Genomic DNA, 25,212 nt, shown 5'->3' with positions numbered 1-25,212 from the left:
TATCATTTACTTGAAGCTACCACTTCACATGTTCGTTCAACTGTCTATTGCATTTATACAACCCGAGTTCTTGATAGTTAAAGGCGGAGAAGCCTAGACCCCACCCAAGGCGTTATATTATTTTAATACTTTGTGTTGGCAGAACATAGCCGTCCTTTGAGATAAGCCAAAATTGTAATTGTGGATTACGGTGACATGTGGTAGTGGAGACCGGGACGTCACAACCAAATAACATTATCCATATATATAAAATATATATATATATAGGCTTAGATAATCCAGATAATCAATTAGAATTAAATTAATTTGATTGATTTGATTCAATTGATCAATAATGTTGCTAATATGATACGGATCTGGGTAGGATGTAATTGGGTCCACAATGGATTTTAATTAGTTAGTTTCTTAGTCTCATTTTAAAATTAAAATAAGTATAAAAATGAGGAATACATATAGAGTTTATATGTATATGAATGTGTAGTAGCCATTGAAGGAAGTCATCAAAGATGACTCATTTTCCGTCTTTTTAAGTCTGTAAATTGATTGGTGGACTATTATTTGCACATTTGATATATAATGAATGTTATACCAAGGCTAACCAACCAACACAACACAAAGAACAGCTTAATTAGAAGAGACACATAGCTAGATGGATGGATTATATATATATAGCAGCTGATGAAACTAGCTAGGTAGCTGGCTTCTAGTTATACATCACTCCAGATTTTTCACACACTGACACTGTGACACACGTATATAGCAAAAGCCCTCAAACATCACATAAGAGATGCAACTAAATTCTGGGTCTTCATCTTGCTAGTTAAGCTTATTTAACTACTAGCTAGCTACAGGCTATATAGTACTAGGCAGACAGGCAGTAACTGATCATTCACGCTCTCAAGTTAAGGTCCGCCGCCAAGCCAGCCACCAGCTCCGCCGCCAAACCCAGCTCCAACGCCGCCGAACCGGCCACCAGCTCCGGCACCAAACTGTCCACCGGCGCCAAAGCCTAATGGAGGCGCCCCCCCGCCGGCAGCAGCATCGCCTTGATAACCAGGAATATTATCGTAAGTGGGAAGCAGTTTATCTTTCTGGTCCTGAAATGCTTCTGCTTCTGCTTCGGCTGCTGCTGTTGCTTGGGTGGGGGTGGAAAAATAAGCGGAAAGAAGAAGAGCACAGAGAAGCAGTGGGAAACAGAGCTTAATAGCAGGCATTATGGCTTGAGGAGGATGATGCATCATGCATGCATGGGAAGTGGCCTTGGGCTTGGAGTGGCTGGAGCTGGAAGGTCGTCTAATTTATAGAGGCTTGGTTTAATTAATTAATCCTTCACTACTCTTTATTATTGAATGCATGAATGCATGCTCATCAGACAATTAAGGTAGCCTCAACTGTTTTACATGAAAAAGAGGTAAGGACAGTATATATTTTTGGCAAATGCGCGCATTTATTAAATTTTATTTTTTATTTAAAAATATTTTTATTAATTAATTAATGATATATATATTAATTACTATGAAATATGAATATTGCTTAGTAAATGTAAATGGCTGGGTGGAGCACATGGAGCTTGCTTCTTTAAATTGGTGACATGAAAGTTAGCAGCAAGTAAAGATGGGCCAGTTGAATGGTTCCAAGTTCGAAGCAAGCTTGGGTGTCTGCTCTGCTTTCATCATGTTTGCCACTTCCCAAGCATTAGAATATTATTAATTAATAATTATTCTGTCTATGTTTTTATGGAATAATGAAACAAATGCTTGTTTTTTTGTGGGTTTCAATACACAGGTTTTGGCAGCAGAAAGAAAATGGAAATAACTGTTATACTGAAAAGAGAGAAACTAAAAAATAAAATAAAATCTTAAAAGTTGTTCTTATCTGATTGCCTTGTGACTTAAAGAAAGAAGAAAGCAAAGAAAAAATAAAATTTTCTTTCCTTTCTCTATCTGGTTGAAGGAAATATATGAAGAGAAAATTGGTGGAGAAGTTGCCAAGCGAGCATATGGAAGAAGATTTTTGCTGTTTTTATCCAAGATGTATGAAACAAATCTCATATTTTTTAAACAATCATAGATAACATCGGAGCTGCATTAGATTCTTTGTTTTTTTCTTTCTTTTTCAAACGAGTTAAAATTCATATAGCCAACCTTAACTACGAGAATGAAAGATTTCGGGCGAAGTCTGACGACCTCTGGTAATAAAATTACAGCTTGGGGAAGACACTGGAAGGCAGGAGGGGAAGACACTGGAAGGCAGGAGAATTCAAAATGAGGAGAAGAACAAAAACAGATGCAAATTCAAAGACTTGCAACAAAGCTCTAATGTCAAGCCTTCTTAGCAGAGAAGCCAAGGATTAGATCTTTAATTTCATTACTGTTTGCTTTATCAAGTGCAGTGAGACCATTTGCATCCTTGACAGTGTAATCAGCCCCAGCCCTTAGTAGCTCTTCGATTTTCGGTTTGTCGCCTTCTGAGGCAGCCATCATCAACAAGATGTCTACTGGGTGCATGTTGTGGCTCAAAAGAGCCTCCATCTTGTCGTATGAACCCTCAACAGCAAGCATTCCCATGTAGTTGAAGTACTGCAGAATATGAACTATCTTTTTAGTCTTGACAGGGGAAACAGCTCATCAAAACACAGAAGAATGGACTTTAGTTGAAACGATGATTATATAAACCGTAAAATGATTAAGGTGAAAATAACTTTCATGCTGAATGATATAATTGCTGAAACAACAAAGACAATGATCCATTCTTTGGGGGAGGAAATATGGGATCGTAATGCCAAATATGTCAAAAAGTTGTGGCAGCTCGGGACCTAAACTGGAAATCAAATGGAAGCATGATACCATTTTTACATTGAAATGGTGATAAGAAACTGAAAAAAACAGAAAAAAAGGATTCAGTTTTGCTTTGATGTGTAACATGCAGTCTGCATAGTCTTATATATGCTGTGTGGCTGCACTTAGTAACAAAAGAAATACATCAAACTCTCTTTTACCTGAATTTTGTATATCTAAATTACATTAACACAAGGATTCCTTAACTTTCCATCTTAAGAGAGAGCAGAAATGGTCTTTTATCAATCTATCAAAGAAATAAGACCAAGATGTTTTTCTCTTTTATTAAACAGAGATGGAGAGGAGAGCCTAAATGATGTGAGACAGTAGAAAGATTGCACAAAAATAGAAAGAGAATTAAACAGGGGAAGACAAAAGCGCGAGCAATCGAGCAAGCAAGAGAAATATATTTCCGGGAGAGAAAATCATCAATAAAATCAAATGAGTTAGTTTCTTTCTGATTACATCATAAGCCTATTTATAGGCTGAAATCCTTGCTAAGATGTCATTTACTCTCACTATAATTATCTCAACAAAAAAAATGTAATATAAAATCCAAATTCTAAAGTTCAAATGAAACCTAAACCCTAATGTCAAACATTAAAATTTAACTAGCCTAATTCCTCATGGATACATGTAGCTCTTGTATATCTATTCAGGGAGCAAGTATACATTAACTTTAGTTGTAGAATTGCTAATTTGCCGAACAAAGCACAATGCTTTACAATTCTCCAATTTCTGTGCCAAGAAGTTTGGAAGCACATTATCTCCGCAACACACTCTACTCAATTACATACCCAGAGACTGCCCATGGCCATGGCAGTACCTGGAACTTGGAAGTAGTTCTTGAGATTATAACAATATGCTCACAGGTTAATAGACCTTAGAAACCTTACTGATCACTGCAGCTGCCGTGGTCTGGGTTGTTCTTCTTCCTCTCACATGTTTCCTCTACCAAAATCATTAAAGGTGAACACAGAGCACAAGGCTCCCGTATTTCAGAATGGGAAAGTCAATTATACACAGAATTACTCTTATTTAGTAAAGAGGCTGTTGTTTCCTGACTTGAACATGTGATTTTCCGATCATGATGGAGCAAACTTGCTCTTGCGGCCAAACAGTAGACTACCAATAGAACCCTGAAAGACTCTTGCAGCATCCACCATCTTCGTAGCCAAGCAGCATTTTTGGTCTCACCAATCAGTTGTCAATTGACTTCTAGAAGTCATTGAAAAGAATAATAAGAGAAAAATTTACGCCAAATGCCCATCTCGAGGCAACTTGGGAATGAGGAAATGAGGAGATGAAGTTTAATCGTCAATCTTCAGATAAGAAAAGTTTTACGAGATAATTGATACGATTGTATTTCATAGATTTCTTAAACTCAAGCCAATCTTCCAAACGAAGGTCCGAAATCCAACATAATGTGATCAAGAAACGAAAGCGGAAACTAGATATGATGGAACAACCATATGGAGAAGGGTGGATACCTACCTGCTCAACATCGTCCCGGTCGAAGTCGTCGCGAGTTTGACTGCCGTAAATGCCGGCGCCTTCGGCGTCAACCCCATTCTTGCCGAAACGGAACCAGCAAGTAGCTCTAGAGCCGCTGCTGCTGGGTCCGATTCTGGCGGGTCTGACCCATCCCAGCCTCTTTGCAACGCCCAGAAACTGGGTCTTGATTTTGGGCAACCTTGGGGATGAAGAAGAAGGTGAAGAATTGCGGGATTGTGAGGCGAAGATTGGTTGCACGGTACAGAAGAGGGAGGCCATGATCTTGGAGTTGCAGAGGAACGATTACGAACTCAGCCACCAAACCCAAGGCTTTATCCACTTCATTGATAAACCTATAAGTTATTTTATATTTCTCACCTCTGGCCTTTATCACGCCGGTGCAGCGGAAGTGCGCTCGGTTCGCTATGTAAGGTTCCAAGATCGAAACCGACTCACTTGAAAAGTTACTTTCTCCCTCAATTTCTTTTTATTCATCGATTAATAATAACACTCCTAATAAATAAATATAAATATTTATTAAGTTTGGATGTACTATTTTTGCCATATCTAAAAAGGTGTCCTTTTCTTTTCAATCTATATAACTTTTAATTCGTGCTCGTCAATTATCGGGATGTCTTACTATAAATTGTCATTCATACGATGATTAAAATCGAAAATCTTGCACTTAAAAACTTATAAGAAAACCATCAAGATCCTTCAAAAGTTAATAACTTAAAAAGCTTTCATGGGTGCCTGCAGAGCAAACTCTGTCCTGTGAAGCCGAAGGGAGAATGGATGACTGGATCAATCAATTTGCTTCCAACCACATTGTGTATATCACATGGCTATCAGTCAATTCATAAATTAGAGGAAGAAATGACCAATAAATGGCTCATCTTTCCTCTTCATTTAACTTCCGCCTTTTCCCTGAAGACCAACCTATATGAACAAAGTGAGGATGATTCCCTTCCATATCTAACTGGCAACTGCTGCATTAAGTGCATTTACGAATTATACATGTGTTTTTTTCTAGATTTACAGAAAATATAATCATCAACAAAGATGCTTGACAAGTTAATATCTATATCACCGAACTTCAAACGAGATTAAGGCTTGATCATTTTGTTGTTTATGTGTTTTTATCTTGCTCTCCATCCCCTTGATTAGTTCTTCTGGATAAATAATTTTTGCTTAAAGATACCCTTACATTGAGTATTTCAAAAAGAACATAGATTTCCTCTACCAAACAGAAGAACAACCCTTTTTTGTTTCCCTACTATTTTGAGACAATGAGGATAAACTATCCTATCATAGGAGCTACTTTTACTATCAATCCACCGAAAGTAGATCGCTATTTTCACCTTTCCTTCTCATCATATGGTACTGTTTGGGTTATGTGATGAGATGATAGGTTCAACAACCTTCCCTTCTTTTTCGATTTTCAAGTTTTTCTTTTGTTGCCCTTCAAAACTTTGCCTGTAGATTCCAACTTGCATTAGGTCCCAAGCCGAATAAAGAAAAGTAGTTGCATTAAGTAGTTAACAGCTATTATAAAACTGTTACGAGGATTTTACAGAAAATAAAGTCATAAACATAAATGATTGGTGTGCTAAAATTCAGTAAGCCATACCCAAGATAGTAGGATTAAGGTTTGATTTTTTTTTTGGGGGGGGGGGGGGGGGGGGGGGGGTTTGTTCAAACAATTTTAAGAAACAAGGAAAATAGCATATTGTGAACCCATAATGCAACAATTATTCAGAAATCAGCCAAGGTTCCAACGAAAGAAAATATCAGAATTGAGACCCCATAGTAGTTAGAGGGTTGTACGGGAGGTAGGTAACTTACTGTTTCAACTGCTTACACATGATTACAATGACCATGGCACCAACCAATTCTATAACTACACTGCTCTTCACTTTAGATAAAGAGTTCAACATGTGAGTATGTATACCAGGAGCAAGGCCCATCAAGAATGCCCAGGATACAGAGCAGCTTGTCTACCAAGGCAAGATCCAGAGGCAGCTCTTCATCCACAAGCACCCACCTCCTATCCAACCAAACAGAAAATAATGTATAAGTCCAGCACTTTGGCCACAACAATCCCAGAGAAAATGGCAGCAACAACTTTAGCTGAAATAGGCACCAGAGGAACCGTTGGATCTCTTATAATGAAAGAAATTGAGTACTTTAACCGGGTAGGCTGCCGAGATAATTCTGAGCAGCTCCCGTGTCAACTAACAGAAGAGGCCTCCACGAGTAGTTACTCAAGCCTGAAGCATGGATCTTTAATAACAACACCAAGAAAGAAGAAGAAAGGAGGAAGCAAGCTTGTGCCAAGTATGTGTTCTACGGTGGAAGTTGCAGACAGCAATCAGCCAAGCACGATTACAAGATGCAATTACAGGAACCTGAGAGCTGATGTGGAGAAGTTTCAGACTTAGACGACACTCTCATAAGCTTTGAGAAACCAAGTTCCTTGAATCTATTCGTTATAGGGTTGGCCCATGTCCTCTCTGTGTTGCCGCACTTCAGGTCCACAACTTCAACTATGTAAGATCCTCTTTTATCAGGTTTCTCTCTACTAGGAGTTCCGTCTAAGGAAATATTATCCGAGTAGAGCATTGGTATTTGCTGGGTTTTTCGGTTCTGGTGTTTAGTCTTCCGAGCAGTTTCAGGGTTTTTCTTATTGATGGCAGTGCGGCTGCAGCTGCTGCTGCTGCTTGCTTCATCCAGTACAGTTCTTGGCTTTAGTCTTTTAAAAGTAATAGCATCACTAGAAACTGAAATAGAATCTGTATGAGATTCGTTCCTAGATGATACTGGAGGTTGAGCTGTGGACTTTGCAGCAGATTCTAATTCCCTTGACATTAAGGTACCAATTGTCCCGGTGGTTCCCACTTTGACGGATCCTCCACCACCCTTTATAGCTTTGAGCGTAGGAACCATGTTGTCCCCCATCATTGAACAATTTTAGGGGATTCTTTTCTGAAGAAGTTTGTAAACTCCAAAACTGGATCGACAATGTCACCTCAAAGCAATTCAACAACCTGTCTGTAGTAACAGGATAAGTATGAAATGTTAGCTTTTGTTTCCAGAATGAGATTGCTATATGTAATGCAACTTAGGAAATGCCATCATTTTGTTTTAATAGATTTCTTCATATTTCAGTTAATTAGTTTCAACACATTTCTGATGGTTTCAAGAACTAGGCAGATAAACTCAAGAAGAAACATAAAAGGCTCTACATTAAGTCACCAACCGTAGCAATTTTTCAGGGCTGATAGATAGTAAATTCCTGATCAAAACTACAGTTAAACCTAGCAGTTAAAGAGAGGTTTCCCAGTGGAGCAAAAAAGTGGAGGCAAACATGAGACCAAGTCTAGGCAGTGATACTTCTAAATCAGTCAAAAAAATAAAAGTCAAACTTATTCAACTAGCCAACAACTTGTGCCCATGTAATTTTATCACACCATTAACAAGAGATAATATGGCTGATAAGGGAAATTACCAATGGCTGATCAATGAAGTAAATGAACCATAAATATTCATGCTTCATAATCAGAAAAGTTCTAGTAAAACCCATGCAACAATTGCTAAAGGGCAACGGCTTATATTCAAAAGAAGGCGGCAATTTTGAGAGAGAGAGAGAGAGAGAGAGAGAGAGGCGAAGAAATAAGTCTTAAATCTGATTAGAAAGAAAAGTTTATAAATCTCCAAAATTCAGAAGATCAATTTAGCTATCGGCCAATCAAAGCTGAAAAAAATTAACAATTCAGAGCTAGAATTAATTTGTCCTCAGGATAATAATTAAAAACACAAGAAGACACGAGTAATTTGGTAAAAATGAGGGGGGGAAATCCATCTACTTCAACTAGAATTGGTTAGATTCAAGTTGGATTGACTTCCTGATTCAAACCAATAAGAACCGAAAAACAGTTGAGATCATTAATAGCCATAAAAATACAGGAGAATGAAACACAGACTAGAAAAGGAAACAAAAATTGCATTCTTCCTTTCAAGCCCAAGCATAGAAAGTGGGAAAGGAAAATCATGTGTCCAAAACAAAAGCACCCAAACATTAGATTCAACTGTTGAAGCAAAGAACTAGAAAACTTCATTACATCATATAGAACAAACCCTAATTTCAGCAAGATCTAAAGCTAAATTACCACAAATCACGAAGATCACATGTAGGAAGCTAGAAAACCTCCAACGAGAAAGAAAAAAGCGTACCGGAGCTCAACGTGCTCGGCAACGGGGCATTAAATCCCTCTCCCTCTCCCTCTCAGATGTGTAAAGGGAATTTACGACAAAAACCCCACCGAGAAGGTCGAAATCTCGGCGAGAATCTGTGAGTTTTTCGAAGTTTCGTGATCAGAATAGTGAGGTTTCTCCCGTGAAGTTCCCTCTGGAGCCCGTGAATGAATTATGAATCCATGAAATGAATCTATCCGATGAGGGATAGGGTTTTTTGGCTGCTTGTTGGGAGCGAAAAGGGACAGTCAACGAGCGCTTGCTTGGGGCAGCATTTGACATGGCTCACGCGACATTTATGGAGCTCGCTCCCCGGCTGTCGCCTAACCAGTGAAAAAGATTCACATGAACACAGACATCAACATCATGATGCCTCTCAATTTTAAAAATAAATATGTTTATTGTTATTATTCCCCCCCCCCTCCCCGGGGGCGTTCAAATTTTAAATTTCAAAATTTGAATCCCCCAAAATAAATTACACTTATTTGTCTTTTTAGGTCGTATCAAATATCACACTTAGAATTATAGTATTTACACAATTTTTATCGCTCATGCCTTCAATTTCGACATAAAAAATAAATCTCAAATGAAGATTTTAGAAGTTTAACTCATTACCTACTAATACGACTTGTGCCTTAATGATATAGTAAATATGACACTTTTAATAATATTATATTATTCATGTATAATACTTTTAAGAATATTATATTACTTGTATCAAGTAATATAAAATCTATTTGATGCAGACAAAATAAAAGGGGGGTGTGGCCCGACCCCTTCCCCCAACACTCAGATAACACTTTATGATAAGTTTTTGAATACAATTATAAATATTACACTATAATTAGGGTTATTCAAATACCATAATTAATTTGATTTGTACCCATCTCTAAGTATCGCTTTACTTATTTCATTTAAATCAATCTACTTATCAATTTACAAAAATTTAAGTTATTTTTATAAGAGACAACTTTTGTGGTTTACTTTCGATATTTTTGTTTGTTATGAATTTTCTTCTTTAAACAACTCATCCCGTTAAGTCAAGCTTCCAACACTATCTAATCATTAAGTTAAATTAAACCAAGTTCTCAAGACACATTATCTTATATATCCAAAACCAAAGCCTAAACCTAAGTCTGAACATGCTCAAACTCTAGGTTGAGGTCTTGGGGATCATATTCTTACTCTCAAAGTATCAAATTCCTTATATATCTTGTATTTTGCTTCAACCCAACCACATCTCTCAAAAACTCTCGAAATTTGAATGCGTTTACAATCATTCATAAATATTTTTTTAGAATTTTAGATTTTTTACGATGTTTGTGGAGGTCGACATGTAAATGTCTCAAATAGAATATATATTTCGTTTTAAAGGTTTTAAGATTATAAATATTATAATTTAATAATTATATTATGTTTTAATGATTGTACTCGCCTGATAATATAATTGATTGAAATGTATTTATACTCGTAAAAAAAATAATATAAAAATTATTAAACTATTTGGATTACCCCAACCTTGATGCTTCACATGTCCAATAGTCATTTCAAGTCCATAGAGATATCTCTACACCAAAGTAGGGATATCTCTACTTTGGTGTAGTGACACACAGAGGTATTAGAAATCTTAAGGATTCATGTTCAAAAGTTCTCTTATAAGTAAGTTTTGTTGAGATTGTTTTTATCAATTGGTTGTTGCATTTACTTGCTTTATAATTATTGTTCCATTATAAGGAAAATAAGTTTTTCTAACATTTTAGAAAATAAGGTTGCATTCTCTTTATTTTTCAATTTTTTGTTTTGACTTTTGAATTCATTTTTAATAATCTGTTTTTAGAAAATTGAAAACACATTCTTTTTGTCATTTTAAAAATAAATTTTTAATGATATTTTATTCAATAAATTTGATTATTTAGTAAATTAGAAATATTTAATATTAATATATTATTAAAAATATATATACATTTTAAAGTTAATGAATTTTGTAATGTTTTTTCCCATTACAATAATAAAATATGAATAAATAAATAAAGTTTAGAGTTTGTTTTGGATAAAAATACTCAAAATAACTTTTTGGTGTTTTGAGTTTTCTTTACAATTTTTTTTTTGTTTTCAAAAATATATTTTTAAAAATAATAAAAAAAACACTTTTTCATTATTTTAAAAAATTAAAAACTAAAAATAACTTTAAAACAACAAAGAAAACGTAGCCTAAGCTTTCCATACCACCTTGACTTTTGAATCATCAATATCGTTTATGTCCTCGTTGAAAATGAATTGCTTCTTGATGTTTTTAGTACTTCCAAGTATTTTGGAATAGTAAGTGAAAAGGTATAACTTATAGACATTTTCTTTCCTTCTTTTTTTATATTTATAAACTCAATAAATGGACTATTCTCTAATGTTTTCAGCGTCTCCCTAGCATTTTTGAATCGTTGATGAGGAGAAAATTATTGACGATTGTACAAATATTGAAAAATCCAAAAAAAATACCAAATAAATTGAACCATATTTACCAATACCAATACCTTTTCTTAGTATTGACTTTAACACTAAATTTGTCAGAATTGTAGAAATAAATGACAACATGACTTTTGCCAATGTTTGTGGATCATTTTTGGGCGTTTGTAACTCCCAATTTCTTATAGTGTCATGTGGATGCATCGAGTTCATCCCACTTTGGTCGTTCAGAGGACGACTACCAAGAGGGTGATTGAGAAGCTCACAAGTGCGGTGAGGCTCTTGATTTTCGAAGGGCGAGAGCTATGACCTGACTCGTAGTTGTAGGCCCATCATGACACGATGTGCGTAACACCTAAGAGCCCAAAAAATGGTAGTATACATCGAGAATAAGTGAGGAAAGAAACACTATTAGTTAGATATTTTTTAGGCTGAATGTAGACAAATAACTCCAGGATTAAACGTACTTGACCTGAAAAAATCTAAGAATGGGTGACCCCTTAGGAAGTTCATGTAAACTCATTAGGATAAGTTATTCCAAATATTTCTATAACTTGATGCGAAGTGTTACAAAAATATATATCATACGTCTGTGTAATTTGATAAATTATAGATTACTAATTCAATTCCTTACTCTTAGATGAAAAACCCTCATTGTGTCAATGTGGGTTGATCTTTGAAAAAGTCCACGTACTTTTTGGTTACCCATGTGCAGTGGCGGATCTACAGCGGGGGCAGCTTATTTTCCCCCATTACCTAGACAAATGTTTTTAAAAATTTATTATATTTATTTTAAGTTTACATTTTTACTCTCCCAACTAATCTTTTGTTTTAAAAAACTAATGGTGAACCTATGAGATACACGAAAGAATTTAATTTAAAAATAAAAAATAAACTTATTATTTTAAATAATTTTAACAGAATTGATAATTATAATTTTTTTGTAATCTTCAATTATTTATCAAAATTTAAGTTTAATTAATTATTTACTATTCAATATGCTAATGAAAAACACTTTTAATTCAATATACTGTCATTCAATGTATTAAAGAATAATTAACATATTAAATAGATCACTTGACAAAATACTTATAAAAAATTTTATTCATTATATTATATTTATTTATAAATAAATATTATAAAATCTAGAATATATTCACTAAAAGATGTTCATTATTTTCTATTTATTATATTATAATTATAATTATAAATTAAAACTCTTAAATATGAGTAAAATAAGTTTTTTCAATAATAACAAAATTTTAAAAATAAGAATTTTGATTCCTTCCATAGTCTTAAAAATGTGATACCTTAAATATTAATTAGCATTGAAAAAACCTAGCATTTGACAACCTTAAATGATTTTTTATGAATTTGTTAAGATATCACATTTTCAAGACTATAATATAATGATTAAAGTAATTAATAATTAATTAATCACAACCTTTGATTTAATGCAAGTTTTTGAGGGAAAAAATTCACCATTAATTGACACTTGGCAAAATACTTTATATAAATAAATAATTTTTTGTGACTTAATTAATAGTTTAAGTGTCTATTCATACTCCTCATAAATAGTATTTATTTTTAATTGATTGACAGATTAATTAAATATTTAATATTCACATAATAATGTATTGAAAACCCCATGATTAGCATTGAAAAACTCTTGTATTTAAAATTCATTATTAATTTTACAATAATTAGTACATATTATTTCAAAACAATTAAAAGATTTAAATTATTAATGCAAATTACAAAATATAAATTATTAATGCAATAAGTACTAAATACAAATCATTAATGCAAGTTTTGGAGAAAAATTTTATTACTACTTATTATTCCAAAGCAATTGAAAGATTTAAATTATTAATACAAATTATAAAATATAAATTATTAATGCAATAAATATTAATTATAAATCATTAATGCAAGTTTTGGGGGGAATTTATTTTTTCAAGACTGTATTACTTTTATATATATAAAGATTTTAAAGACTTAAGGGTATTATGATAATTTTACTTATAATTTCAATCCATCTTAAATATCCTCTCCCTCTCTTCTCACATTCTCTAACCCTTATATTGAGTTTCAATGAAGATTTTTTCTTGACACTCATACTAATATGCATCATCACAGAGTTAAACTTTTTTATTAGGTGATAAATAAATCACTTCATGAGCTCAAGAGTCATTTCACTAAGACAAATATTAAGTTACTTTTTTGTGTAACATGTTTGAATACAAATAATTCTTTTCATACATTTGACAAGAATAAGTTGATTCATCTTACTCAATTTTATTCATTATAATTTTCTAAAGTTATTCTTATGGCACTTAATTATAATTTTAAGTTTTACGTTTTTTTGTCATCGTTGTTTGCCCCACTACTTAAATATCCTGACTCCTCCCCTACCCACGTGCACCTACTCTTTCTAATAATCTCATCCACTGACTGCACTCTCACCCTGCAATTAAAACACAAAACAAAACACAATAAAAATTTTATATTTTTTTTATTTATTTAGGCGAGAGGTTTAAACTCGTCAGTGTACGAGTGCAGTTGTAGTTCAAATTTAAATTTATACTTTCTGGATAAGTCCAGGTCGTCCACTGAGAGATTTATTTATGGCAAAAGAAAAAAAGAATGTCACACACACGCACACGCATTTAGATGGATTGATAACATGTTTTTTTATGATTTTTTTAGATAACAAATACTAGAAAATAAAGCAAGACAGAAGTTGAAATAAATACTGAACGTGAGAATATGAAATTGGAAAGTACTTGAGTTAAGACAATTTCAGTGCCAACCCGTTGATTCCCAAATATTAGCATAAAAGATTAGCAACATTAATTTAATTTCATATATGAGGATTTGTTATTAAATGCAATTAAAGATAATGATAGCTCTAGTTTAAGCAATCCCCATACATGATATGCGGGATTCTAATTTAAGAAACTACCATAAATTTAATTACAATTAATACACAAAACAACTAAATTAATCATCCGGGTTTGGGTATGATAGCGTTTCCAGTTCTAGTAACTCTCATACGTGACATGAAAGCTCTAAGTTAGGTTTACGCTCCAATCCAAACCTAGTGATTTTTCAATAATCAAAACAAACTCATATTGAAGTTTAAACCAATGTTACTCATTTAAAGCGTAGCTTTCTTTGGGAATCATTGGCGTTGGACACTGTCCTTGCCTTAACCCAAGATTAGATTTAGCTACTCATCTCCATTAAATTAATTGACAGGAATTTAAATGACATAATTTAAATAACTGAATTTAAATGACAAGAATTAAAATAGAAGAAACTAACCGGCCATTTAGGCGGTAGATAATTAAAATACAAGAATTAAAATTGCAAGAATTTAAAGGCATAAACTAACCGTCCATTTAGGCGGTGAATAATAAAGTAATAATAAATGACATAAGAATTTAAAAGAAGAAAGGAAGAAAGTAAGATCACAAGAGAAAATACTAAAGAAAATGAAAGAGAACAAAAGCAATTCTCAAAGAGAGAATTCTAAGGAAATAACTAAATTTTGATTCAAGAATAATAATCACACTTACAAATGCAATCAAGTGAGCTATTTATAGGCCACAAGATGCAATACAAACCACACAATTTCAATTATTCAATTAGACATAATTATATCTAATGGGCACTCACACACTTAAAGTTAAATGGATTTTAGCTATAATACACACCTAATATTAAATGGATTTTAGCTAAAATACATACCTAATAAAGCACTCATAAAGTTAAATGGATTTTAGCTATAATATTCACCTAATAGTTAAATGGATTTTAGCTAAAAAACACACCTAATAAAGCTCTCACATAAAAAATAAAAATAGATTTCTATAAATTGGTTTTTAATCTTCATTAGGATTAAAAATAATCCTTGGGCCTTCTCCAAATAATATTTTCCATGGGTTGCTCAAATTGGGCCTTAATTCTTCATGGGCTTGAATTCTTCATGGACTTTAATTTTTCATGGGTTTGATTTCTTCATGGACTTGAATTCTTCATGGACTTTAAGTCTTCATGGGCTTGAATTCTTCATGCCTAAAAAATAAAATAAAAATAATTTAATGTTATTAATAAATTATATATTATATATATGTATTACACATAGCACATATATATTAGATTATATTATATATATATATATTACATGCATGCATATAATGATGTATATGTATTATATATAATTTTATATATTATTATTATTATTATTAAATTTTACATTAAAATTTCATTTCATTCATTTTTCAATTTAAACTTGCATATAACCATAAAATATATATTAATATCTAATTTAAACCATATTTAAGATCGAAAGAAGGGTATAATTATAACAAAATTTTTACAAAATTAACCACTAATCATCCACCCTTTCACATTGATGCGTAGGCTAGAAGTCTTAATTTAGAAATGAACCATTATTTTTATTTTGAAGTCAACTTTTATTTTTGCTCAAAGGTCTAATTTTTGCAAACGTTGAGGTGCATTTGTAATTTTGATTTATACTAAATTTGTCAGAAGTCAGCCCTTATTTTGTGGGATTATTTAGGGGTAAATAAAATACTGATTTAATTAAAATAATCAAACTGAATTTACCAAAATTACTCATTTGGCTCAATTCAAGTTAAGGGTCGATTTCATTCGATTTTTAAGTTTGATAATTTTAATTTAATTTGATTTTTATATTAAGAAACTAAAATAATTAAATCGATCAAATTGTCAAATGACGTTATTTTTAATCAATAGTTTGATAAAAAAATAAAAGAAGAAAATAATTATTTTTTGCGTTGTTGATGTACAGGCTAGACTGAGTCTCCGACCAACCTCGAGTCCCTCACTAACCTTCCCCCCCCCCCCCCCAAATTTCTGTCCAGGCATATCAAGTATCCGAAGCACCAGAGCTCCAACACATCCATTATCATCGCATGCTTACCATTGAAAAGCTCTACGTGCGTACAACTCTAAGCCCCCAAGATGCTGAATGATTATCGGCCCTAACAATATTATGGTCTGGAAATTGAGCACATAAATAAATTTAATGTTTGAACGAAGGAACATGGGCACAAGCTATTATAGAGAGAGGTTAATTACGGACGCACCAACATGGCTAAAACAACACAAATTTGGTTTGTTTGAGAGGCCAAAGTGGACGATAAGAGAGAGCGAAGAGGAAGTTGGCGAAGCTTAGCTGTAACATGAGAAGGAGGATAGTGCGGGTCAAGGGATTATGTAAAATTATCTTCTTACTCAAATGATAATTGATTGTAAATATCTCATCAAATAAATGAAAAATAATCATCTTGTATTTTACATGATAATTGAAGTAAGTATTTTTTATCGTGTTTATATGATGAGATAATTAAATAATTTAATAAAATAATTGATTATTTAAAAATTTAATTTGATTTAGAAGATATGTATAATTCCTGATAAGTTTTGATAAGACATTACTTCTACTATTATAAATAGGCATTTGGTCTTCTTTTTACCCAACATACAAAAATACAAATTATAGTTATATTTTCATCCATCATCAAAGTTGCGGTTAAGGTGGAGAAATCAAATATGGTAGTTTTCGTTATCAACTAACAGTCTCCTTTATGACTTAAGTTCTAATGGATCAAAGTACGTTTTTATTTAATCGCATTATGTGAATTACATGAAGTTTCTACGATTGATGGGCATGATGTTTTGATTATTTGTTATTATCTCTACAAACAATATTATAGCTTACATATGGTATCAATGCATATGGTTTAGAAATTCATGTTAATTTTCGTTTAAAGTTATGTTTTATGGATTTACACAAATTAATTTGTACGTAAATAATATAGGAGAAACTCACCATTTGAATCACCGAAAGTTTATTGACAGTTGTCAACAAAAAATAACGAACTAACGGTGGTGAAAGTCGCAACCCTCTGTCTTTTCTGGCCGCATCATGTGGGTTATCATTGGTTATGGCCTAAAGCTTTTATCGCATGCCCCTTCGTATTCTCTAGCCATGGCCTTATGCCTCACCACGGTTGAGGCCTTGCCATCGAGGATTGAAGGTCGTTTTGTGGTTCAGCTATAAAGCTTAGTCCACTACCTTAGTTCATAGTTAAGGATTTTGCAAACACGACAAGTATATTTTACTATACCTTGTAGCTTTTTATAGACCCAGCTACACAACCTTTATAGTTGGTTTTTTACAATTAGGCTCAACTACAATCATTTTCTTTCAAAGGATAAGGTGCAACTTATACAGTTGATTTTTTACACTTGGCTAAGCCAAAATCAAATACAGCCTTTCAAAGCAGGTGTAACTTTTTACAGATTTCACAAATAAGTGAAAGGATTTCTCAAGAGAAAAATATGAGATACAATAGTAAGCACTTAAGCTTTCTCTTGAAAGGGAGTTACAAGATTTGAATGTAAATAACTCTCTTGAAAAATCTCACTGAAAGATTTAAAGATAAGCTCTTGAGAAGCAGAAAGTTTTTGAAAATGTTTGTTAGAAGCTCTCAAAGATAGTTCTTGAGTGTGTATTCAGTTTTTCTAACCTTTTTCAGGCAATTTTATCTCTTATTTATAGATTTCATGTATTGAATGTTAGCTGACATAGCAAATGACAATTGGAATGTTTAAATTAAGTCACAACTATCACTTTTTGTCTCTATGAGTATTAGACAACAAATATAAATTCACAAAAGTACATCCATATTTTATGAATTGCATTTAATGAATTGAAAAGATGAAAAGACTATTTTTTAAAAATTTGACCGTTGATACTCAACTATCTTATAGGCTTACTTAACTAATATAATACTTCACATGATTGAATATACTATGTAATCAATTATACAAGAGACTTACTTGAGTATCACAAAGTCCTTACTCGACTAACATAGAAACCACAAAAACTTGTATTATTCACTCCATTTGAAGGCTAAGATTACTTGAATAATAAAGATTTTTACTTGAATATAAATACTTAATACTCAATTAACCTTATAATCAAAAACTTAGCTAGCGTCCAACCTATTTTTATTCGATTAAAAGGATTATACACTCGAGTACAAAATTATATTAGTTGATTATCAAAAAAGCTTTACTCAAGTAGAAAGATACTAAGAAGATTTAACACATAAATATTTGATTATCAAAAAGTTTTGCTCAAGTACAAAAGATTGATACTCGATTAGAAAAATTCCTTACTCAATTAATTTTTGAAAAGACAAAAGTGTAACACTCCGCTTTTTCCAAGCGTGCATTAACCCAGGATTTCAGGTATATTTTTTTTTTCGAAAACAATCTCAACATACACCCAACCTAAATCATTCTCAACAATCCCGTTCTACCTTCTCAGCATATCAAACTTAAAATGAATAAGCTAAGACAAGTATTATCATCATAAATGTGGAAGCAAGATCAAAACCTCAAATGATATATAACCGTGATGTTTTTATTTATAATATAGAAATCGTATCATCATTCAGCATGATATTTTCAAAATAATATACATAGATTCTCATCTCTCAAATATAACATCTAAACACCTTAAACATAACCAAAAGACCTACTAAAGATCTAACATGTAGATAACGGCTACATCTCGAGAACCTCATTTCCCTTGATATTGCTGCTTTTACTTGGAATGTTTGAATATTCCAGGGACATAGTCTAAATTAGATGTTGAATCGTCTAAATGAGAATTCAAAAACATTTTCATAAATATATGCAAGACCATTAAACAAACCAACATATCCCGACATATCCCAATCCAAAAAAATTCCATAACGCTTAACCCATACCTCGGGAAAAGAACAATCTCTCTAAAGACAACATAATCATATCGATGCATTGGCATAACACAAATTTACCTTAAAAGGGGTAACATTAACGTATCTCTCGACACGAGAGGGTTAACATCAACGCAGGAACCCGGCTTACTACAATCACGCCAGAGATTACGTTCATACTCAAAAGCATCTCAGAAACACTATTCATTTCTAACACACATGCCAATACAATAACCACAATATGTAATTATGCATTACGTAAAAACAACATTTCAATGCACATGTAAATAAACATTTTTAGATGAATCATCCACATGAAATCAACTATTCACACGCTAAAATCATTGCATGAAACAAAAACAAGTATAAGGTCAAACCACCCACAATAAACCAAGTTTGAAGTAGAAACTTTCACAAATCAAAACCATTTGTATGAAACAAACCAAGTTTTGATAATAGAACCACTCACAATAAATCAAGTTTTTAAGTAAGAACACTCACCTTGAAGGTTTATCTCTAGAAGTTATGATTTCACAGCAAACGGCATAGGTTTCTATAGAAAACATGAGTTTCAGCAAACCTAATCTCCAACATTTTACATAGGGTTGAAGGGCATTAAATTCGGGACAAAATTGAAAAATTTCAAGGCAATAGGGCTCCACACACGCTTTAAGAAGATGGTCCATGTGCCTTCACGCGTACCCTCTTCCTGGCACGTGTAATTCACGCGCCCCCATGACAACACTATCATTTTCGTATTTCGGCTATAACTCCCTCGTTTTAGCTCTAATTTGACCCCCGTTTAAACTTACAAGTCCCTCTCTTCCCCCTCTACAAGAATATTAAAAAAAATGAAACTTACTTTGCCCTTTTTTTGACTGTTTGGGATGAACTTAGATGCAAAACCTGAAACTCCGAAAAGGCTCAATCTCCTTTGCTTTTCCTTCAATTCCTTCTCTTCTTCTTAAAGAATTTCCTCCCATCTCAAGAATAGGATCCTCACCTTAGACTTCCTCAATTCTCAACTCTTTTGGAATGATTTGAGAACAACCCATGGGCCTTATTTATAGATTTTTAGACCAATCATGTGTCGCCACATGTCCCTTGATAAACTTTGAACTCCAAAGACTCAAAACTATATTAGAATGGGTTTTCAAATCCAAAGCTATAATAGAATGAATTTTGAAATCCAAAGTGATCCAAAACTAGAATGGAATAGATTTTGAAATCCAAAGCTAATATCCCAAACTTCTTCCAAATGTCATTTTAGCTCTTATTTCAATTCCTCAAGCTTTGATATTTTATCACATAAACTCCTAATTTCATCCTTATTTCGTTTGGATAATTCTCTAATTGCAATTACACCCTCAAACATTAAATTAATTCTCATCGAGATACTCAAAATAATAACTCAAGACTTACTCAATAAAGACAATTTCGTCTCTGCACTCTTAAGACATTTGTTTCATTCTGAAACCATTTTAGGGTTGATCTTTACGTAAAACTAGAGCCCCTTCAAGATTCCGTTGAAATTTCGAAAGTCTTTTACAACCATTCAATTTTTTGGGTTGAATTATAGTTATACCAAAAACTGTCTTCAATTTGATTTATTTTGATTTTATAAATTTCGCATCGAGACGCTCGTTGCTAACATATATTTTTCTTTAGACATCTAAACTCCAAGGTACTCCCTACAGTCAATTCGGCGACTTATTTTTATCATCAAGCCAATTTTTGATACTTTAATTTCTTTTAAATTACGTGGCAGTCTTATGCCAAAACAGGGTATTACAAAAGGATGTACAACATACTCCAGTAGAAGATTATGATAGTTGATTATAAAATATTTTTACTTGATTAAACTGATATATATATATATCAACTAATTTGAAAATGACTTGAGCGTTACTCGATTAGATTCAAAGCATACTCAATTGGATTTTCACAAAATATTTTCAAAAACTTTACTTGATTAACAAAAAATGTTACTCAATTGCTCTCACAAACTTTATGAAATACTCGATTAATATGAACATATACTCGACTATTTTGAAAATATACTTGAGTATAAAATTATCAAACTTAAGAGTACTTCAAAATATTTTGAAAATCATCAATAAACCAAATTTATTGAAAATATATTTTCTTATTCATTTAAATTTTTCAAAAAATTATTTTCTCAATAAATCAAAATACAAATTTCTTAACAAAAGAGATTGAGAGGCAATTAGATAAAAATGTAAAAATTATAAGGTCAGATAAAGGTGATGAATATTATAAAAAATTTGATGAATGAGGTTAATGTTTAGGTCTGTTTGCCAAGTTCCTTAAAAGATATGGTATTTGTGCTTAATACACAATACTAGGTACATCACAACAAAATGGTGTTGCTGAAAGGCATAATCGTATCCTAATAGAAATGATTAGGTGTATGATGAATCACTCACATTATCCTCATCTTTGTGGATGTATGCATTAAAAATTGTCGTGTATTTGCTAAATAGTGTTCCTAGTAAGACAATTCTAAAGAGTCATTTTGAACTATGGATAGGTAAAAAACCTAGTTTAAGACTCATTTTGTACATTTTTTGGGTTGCCCAGCAGAAGTAAGAATTTACAATTCACATGAAAATAAATTGGACTTTAGAACAACCAGAGATTATTTCATTGAATATCCGAAAAAGTCCAAAAAATATAGATTTTATTATCCTAATCGCAATACTAAAATTGTTGAATCTAGAAATGTTAAGTTCAATGAAAATAGTGGCATTACTGGGAGTGAAAGAATGCATGATGTTAGAATTCAAGAAATCAAAGTAGACGTTCTTATACCCCAAATTGATACACTTATTGTTCCTCAAGTTATAATCCAACCAAATAACAATTAGGAACAACAAATGAACAATCAATCACTCTATGATGACAATGTCAATAATGAACCAACATTAGTTGAATCAAGTAGTAGCATTAAGGAGATCTTAAAGAGAAAGGGGATATGCTATTTTTTATGATTATGTGATTTATCTATAAGAGTCAGAATTTGACTTAGGAATTAATAATGATCCAATTTCATTTATACAAGCAATGGAATGTGATAATTCTACTAAATGGTTAAATGTCATTGAAGAAAAATTAAAATCTATGAATCAAAATCAAGTATGGAATCTCGTTAAATTCCTAAATAGTGTAAAAGAGTCAAATTCAGATGTAAATGAGTCATTAAGATCAAACATGACTCAAAAGGCAATATTGAACAACATAAAGACAAACTTGTTACCAAATGTTTTTCTTAATAGGATGACATTGATTATAAAGAGACATTTTCGCTAGTCTCTATAAAAGATTCTTTTAGAATTATCATGGCTTTAGTGGCTCATTATAACTTGGAATCACAACAGATTAATGTCAAAACCACATTTCTTAATGAGAATTTGGAGGAAGAGGTTTATATGGATCAACCTGAGGGCTTTTCAGTTAAAGAAAATAAACACATGGTGTGTAAGTTAAAGAAATTAATATACAGACTTAAACAAGTCTCCCATTAATAATATTTGGAGTTTAATAATATCATCATGTCTTTTGACTCTCTGGAAAGCACCATTGATCAGTGTATATTCTATATGTTGATGATATTTTGCTTGTTGCTAATAATTTTGGTTTGCTATATGAAACCAAGAGATATTTCTCTAAAAATTTTAAAATAAAATATATGAGAGAGACAACCTATATGATAAGAATATAAATATTCCATGATAGATCACAAGATTATTATGGTTATCTCAAAAGGCCTATATTAATAAATTTCTAGAGAAATTCAAAATGGATAAATGCTCAGTAAGGGTAGTTCCAATTTAGAAGGAGAATAAATTTAATCTTATGCAATGCTCGAAAAATGAATTGGAACGAGAGCAAATAAAAAACATTCCTTGTACATTTACACTTGGGAGCTTAATATATGCTCAAACTTGCACCAGACCAGACATTAACTTTGTTGTTTGAATGCTGGATAAATATTAAAGTAATCTAGATCTTGATCACTGAAAAGCTACAAAGAAAGTTCTCATATACTTGCAAGGAACAAAAGATTATATACTTACTTATAAAAGATCCAATCATATTGTGGTGATTGGATATTCAGATTCAAATTTTGTCGGATGCGTTGATACTAGAAAATCTACATTTGGCTACTTGTTCCTATTAGTTGGAGGAGCAACCTCATGGAAAAGTGCGAAGTAGTCTATTATCGTTGCATCCACTATAGAAGCTGAGTTTATGGCATGTTTTGAGGCCATTATTCATGATTTATTTTTGTGGAACCTTGTTTCAAGGCTTTGGATTGTCGACGGTATTGCCAAGCTATTGAAAATTTAAATGACAAGTATTCCAAATGTGCTAAACATATAAAAATTAAATACTTAGCCGTTAAAAAAGAAGTTTAGAAACAAAGAGTATCAATCAAATATATTAGCACCAATCTTATAATTACAGATCCTATGACAAAATGACTATTGCCCAAATTATTTAATGAATATGTTGAAATGATGAGTATTTTTTGGTATAATTAGAGATATTGTAATATAACTCTATTAAAATTTATACATTTGATATTTTGAGCACATTTACGTGTTTATGATATTTCATGTTTTCTATTTATATTCATAATTGTCTTAAAGTGATGTTGACAAAAATAGTCTTATAAGAAATACATTAAAGTTGGACTATTGTAATTATCTTCATTAAATGTCATGTTAAGTTGAAAGTGTTGTATTACACTGAAGGAACTCTGTTAGAAAAATTGGCACATAATCATCATGACTTGCGTTAATATGTCAACTTTATAATGACATAATGTTTTAGCCAAAATAAAGAGAATTTTAAGTACGATCTTCATGCACGTTACGTTCTTCTTATTAAATCATTAAGGAAATATCATATAAGCAAGTAGGAGAATGTAAGAATTATCTTATAACTCACATAATAATCGATATAAATATCTCATTAGATAAATGGATACGAATTATCTTATATCTTACATGATAATTGAAATAAATATTTTATCATATATGATGATATTAATCTGATGAGATAATCAAATTAATATATGATATTATGGTGTTGGTGTTAATCTGATGATATAATTAAAAGATTTAATAAGATAATTAATTACTTTAAAATTCAATTTGATTTAAAAGATATATATAACTCCTAATGAGTTTTGATGAGCGATTACTTTTACTATAATAAATAGGGATTTGGTTCTCTCCCTACCTAATACACAGAAAAACAAATTACAATTATTTTTTCATTCATCATCAGGGTTATGGTTAGGAAGAGAAATCAAATCTAACTATTTTCGTTATCTAGTGGCATTCTCCTTTACGACTTAAGTTCTAAAGGATAAGTAAGCTTTTATTTAATCACATTACATGAATTGCGTAAAATTTCTATTATTGATGGGCATATTTTTTAATTATTTGTTATTATCTCTTCACATATTATCGCTGATGGAAGTCAATGATGCACCCAGATATTCGCACTAAGCTTGTACGTTAAAGAAGGATGCGATGAACCCAAGTTGACAATGTAAGGTTCATAGGTTTTTTTAGTTTTTTTTTTCTTTTAAATTTTTTGATTTGTTCGATTTTTTAATTTTTGAGTTTGCCCCATTTTATCAATCTTTTTCAAAAAAAAATTGTATTTATTTAGTTTTTTCAATTTTTAATTTGTTCAATTTTTGTTTTTATTCAATTAGTTTGATTAGATTTTTAATACAAATTTAATTATTTTAATTTTAGTATTTCAATTCATTTGGTCACCCAATTAGTTAATATCTATGGAGTGATGTGATAAATTTATTGTTAGATATGAGCTCTAAAGACCAATTCTAATGACACAAAGGGATTCGATCTTGTAATTCTTTAAATATTATTTAATGGCAAGTTTATGTTTTATTTAAATTGCAATATGGTTTAAATTATAAAACATATATCCATTAGTATAATAAGGAGTGGATACCATTCTTAAGCGTTAAGAATACGAGTTACGGATAATCCACAGTTCGTTATACTATAAACATGTTCCTAGCCATAGAATTCTTAATCTGGATAATAGCAACTCGTAAAAGCCAGTACATCGTCTTATTCCTTATTCAGTATGAGATACTGAAAGATAAGGTTGGTGAATCTCGTATCATTCTATATGAGATATAGAAGGAAGATGAGTGGGTGCTCGTTGCAAGAACGAGTTCACTAAATGAGACTGTTAACATTAAATCACATGGGTTATTTCTCATGGGTCAATGATTTAATGTTAGCTACGATTGTGCAACTAGTCCTTAGACCTGG

General features: G+C 31.9%; 3 protein-coding genes across 4 annotated transcripts; all 3 read right to left on the bottom strand.

Moving 5' to 3' along the window:
- Positions 1-902: 902 nt before the first annotated feature.
- On the bottom strand, positions 903-1,214 carry LOC127811187 (glycine-rich protein 5-like). The gene has a single exon (XM_052350892.1). The coding sequence runs from the start codon at positions 1,212-1,214 to the stop codon at positions 903-905; it is 312 nt and encodes a 103-aa protein (XP_052206852.1).
- Positions 1,215-2,002: 788 nt separating this feature from the next.
- On the bottom strand, positions 2,003-4,663 carry LOC127810953 (protein LHCP TRANSLOCATION DEFECT). The gene is made up of 2 exons (XM_052350595.1): positions 4,332-4,663; positions 2,003-2,579 (listed from the first exon to the last, which is right to left on the bottom strand). Exons 1-2 carry the CDS (start codon positions 4,608-4,610, stop codon positions 2,322-2,324), a joined length of 537 nt encoding a protein of 178 aa, XP_052206555.1. The 5' UTR covers positions 4,611-4,663; the 3' UTR covers positions 2,003-2,321.
- A 1,343-nt stretch (positions 4,664-6,006) lies between these two features.
- LOC127810877 (uncharacterized) lies at positions 6,007-8,943 on the bottom strand. Of its 2 annotated transcripts, none has more exons than XM_052350457.1 (2): positions 8,565-8,943; positions 6,007-7,382 (listed from the first exon to the last, which is right to left on the bottom strand). In XM_052350457.1, exon 2 carries the CDS (start codon positions 7,290-7,292, stop codon positions 6,717-6,719), a length of 576 nt encoding a protein of 191 aa, XP_052206417.1. In that variant the 5' UTR covers positions 7,293-7,382; positions 8,565-8,943; the 3' UTR covers positions 6,007-6,716. The 2 variants fall into 2 exon arrangements, with proteins under 2 accessions (XP_052206417.1, XP_052206416.1); XM_052350456.1 differs by having other exon boundaries at positions 6,007-7,378.
- Between the last annotated feature and the right edge of the window lie 16,269 nt (positions 8,944-25,212).

The sequence above is a fragment of the Diospyros lotus genome, chromosome 10 (genome assembly GCF_014633365.1).
Source record: "Diospyros lotus cultivar Yz01 chromosome 10, ASM1463336v1, whole genome shotgun sequence".
NCBI classification, from domain to species: Eukaryota; Viridiplantae; Streptophyta; class Magnoliopsida; order Ericales; family Ebenaceae; genus Diospyros; species Diospyros lotus.
This window is presented reverse-complemented; position numbering and strand designations above follow the sequence as displayed.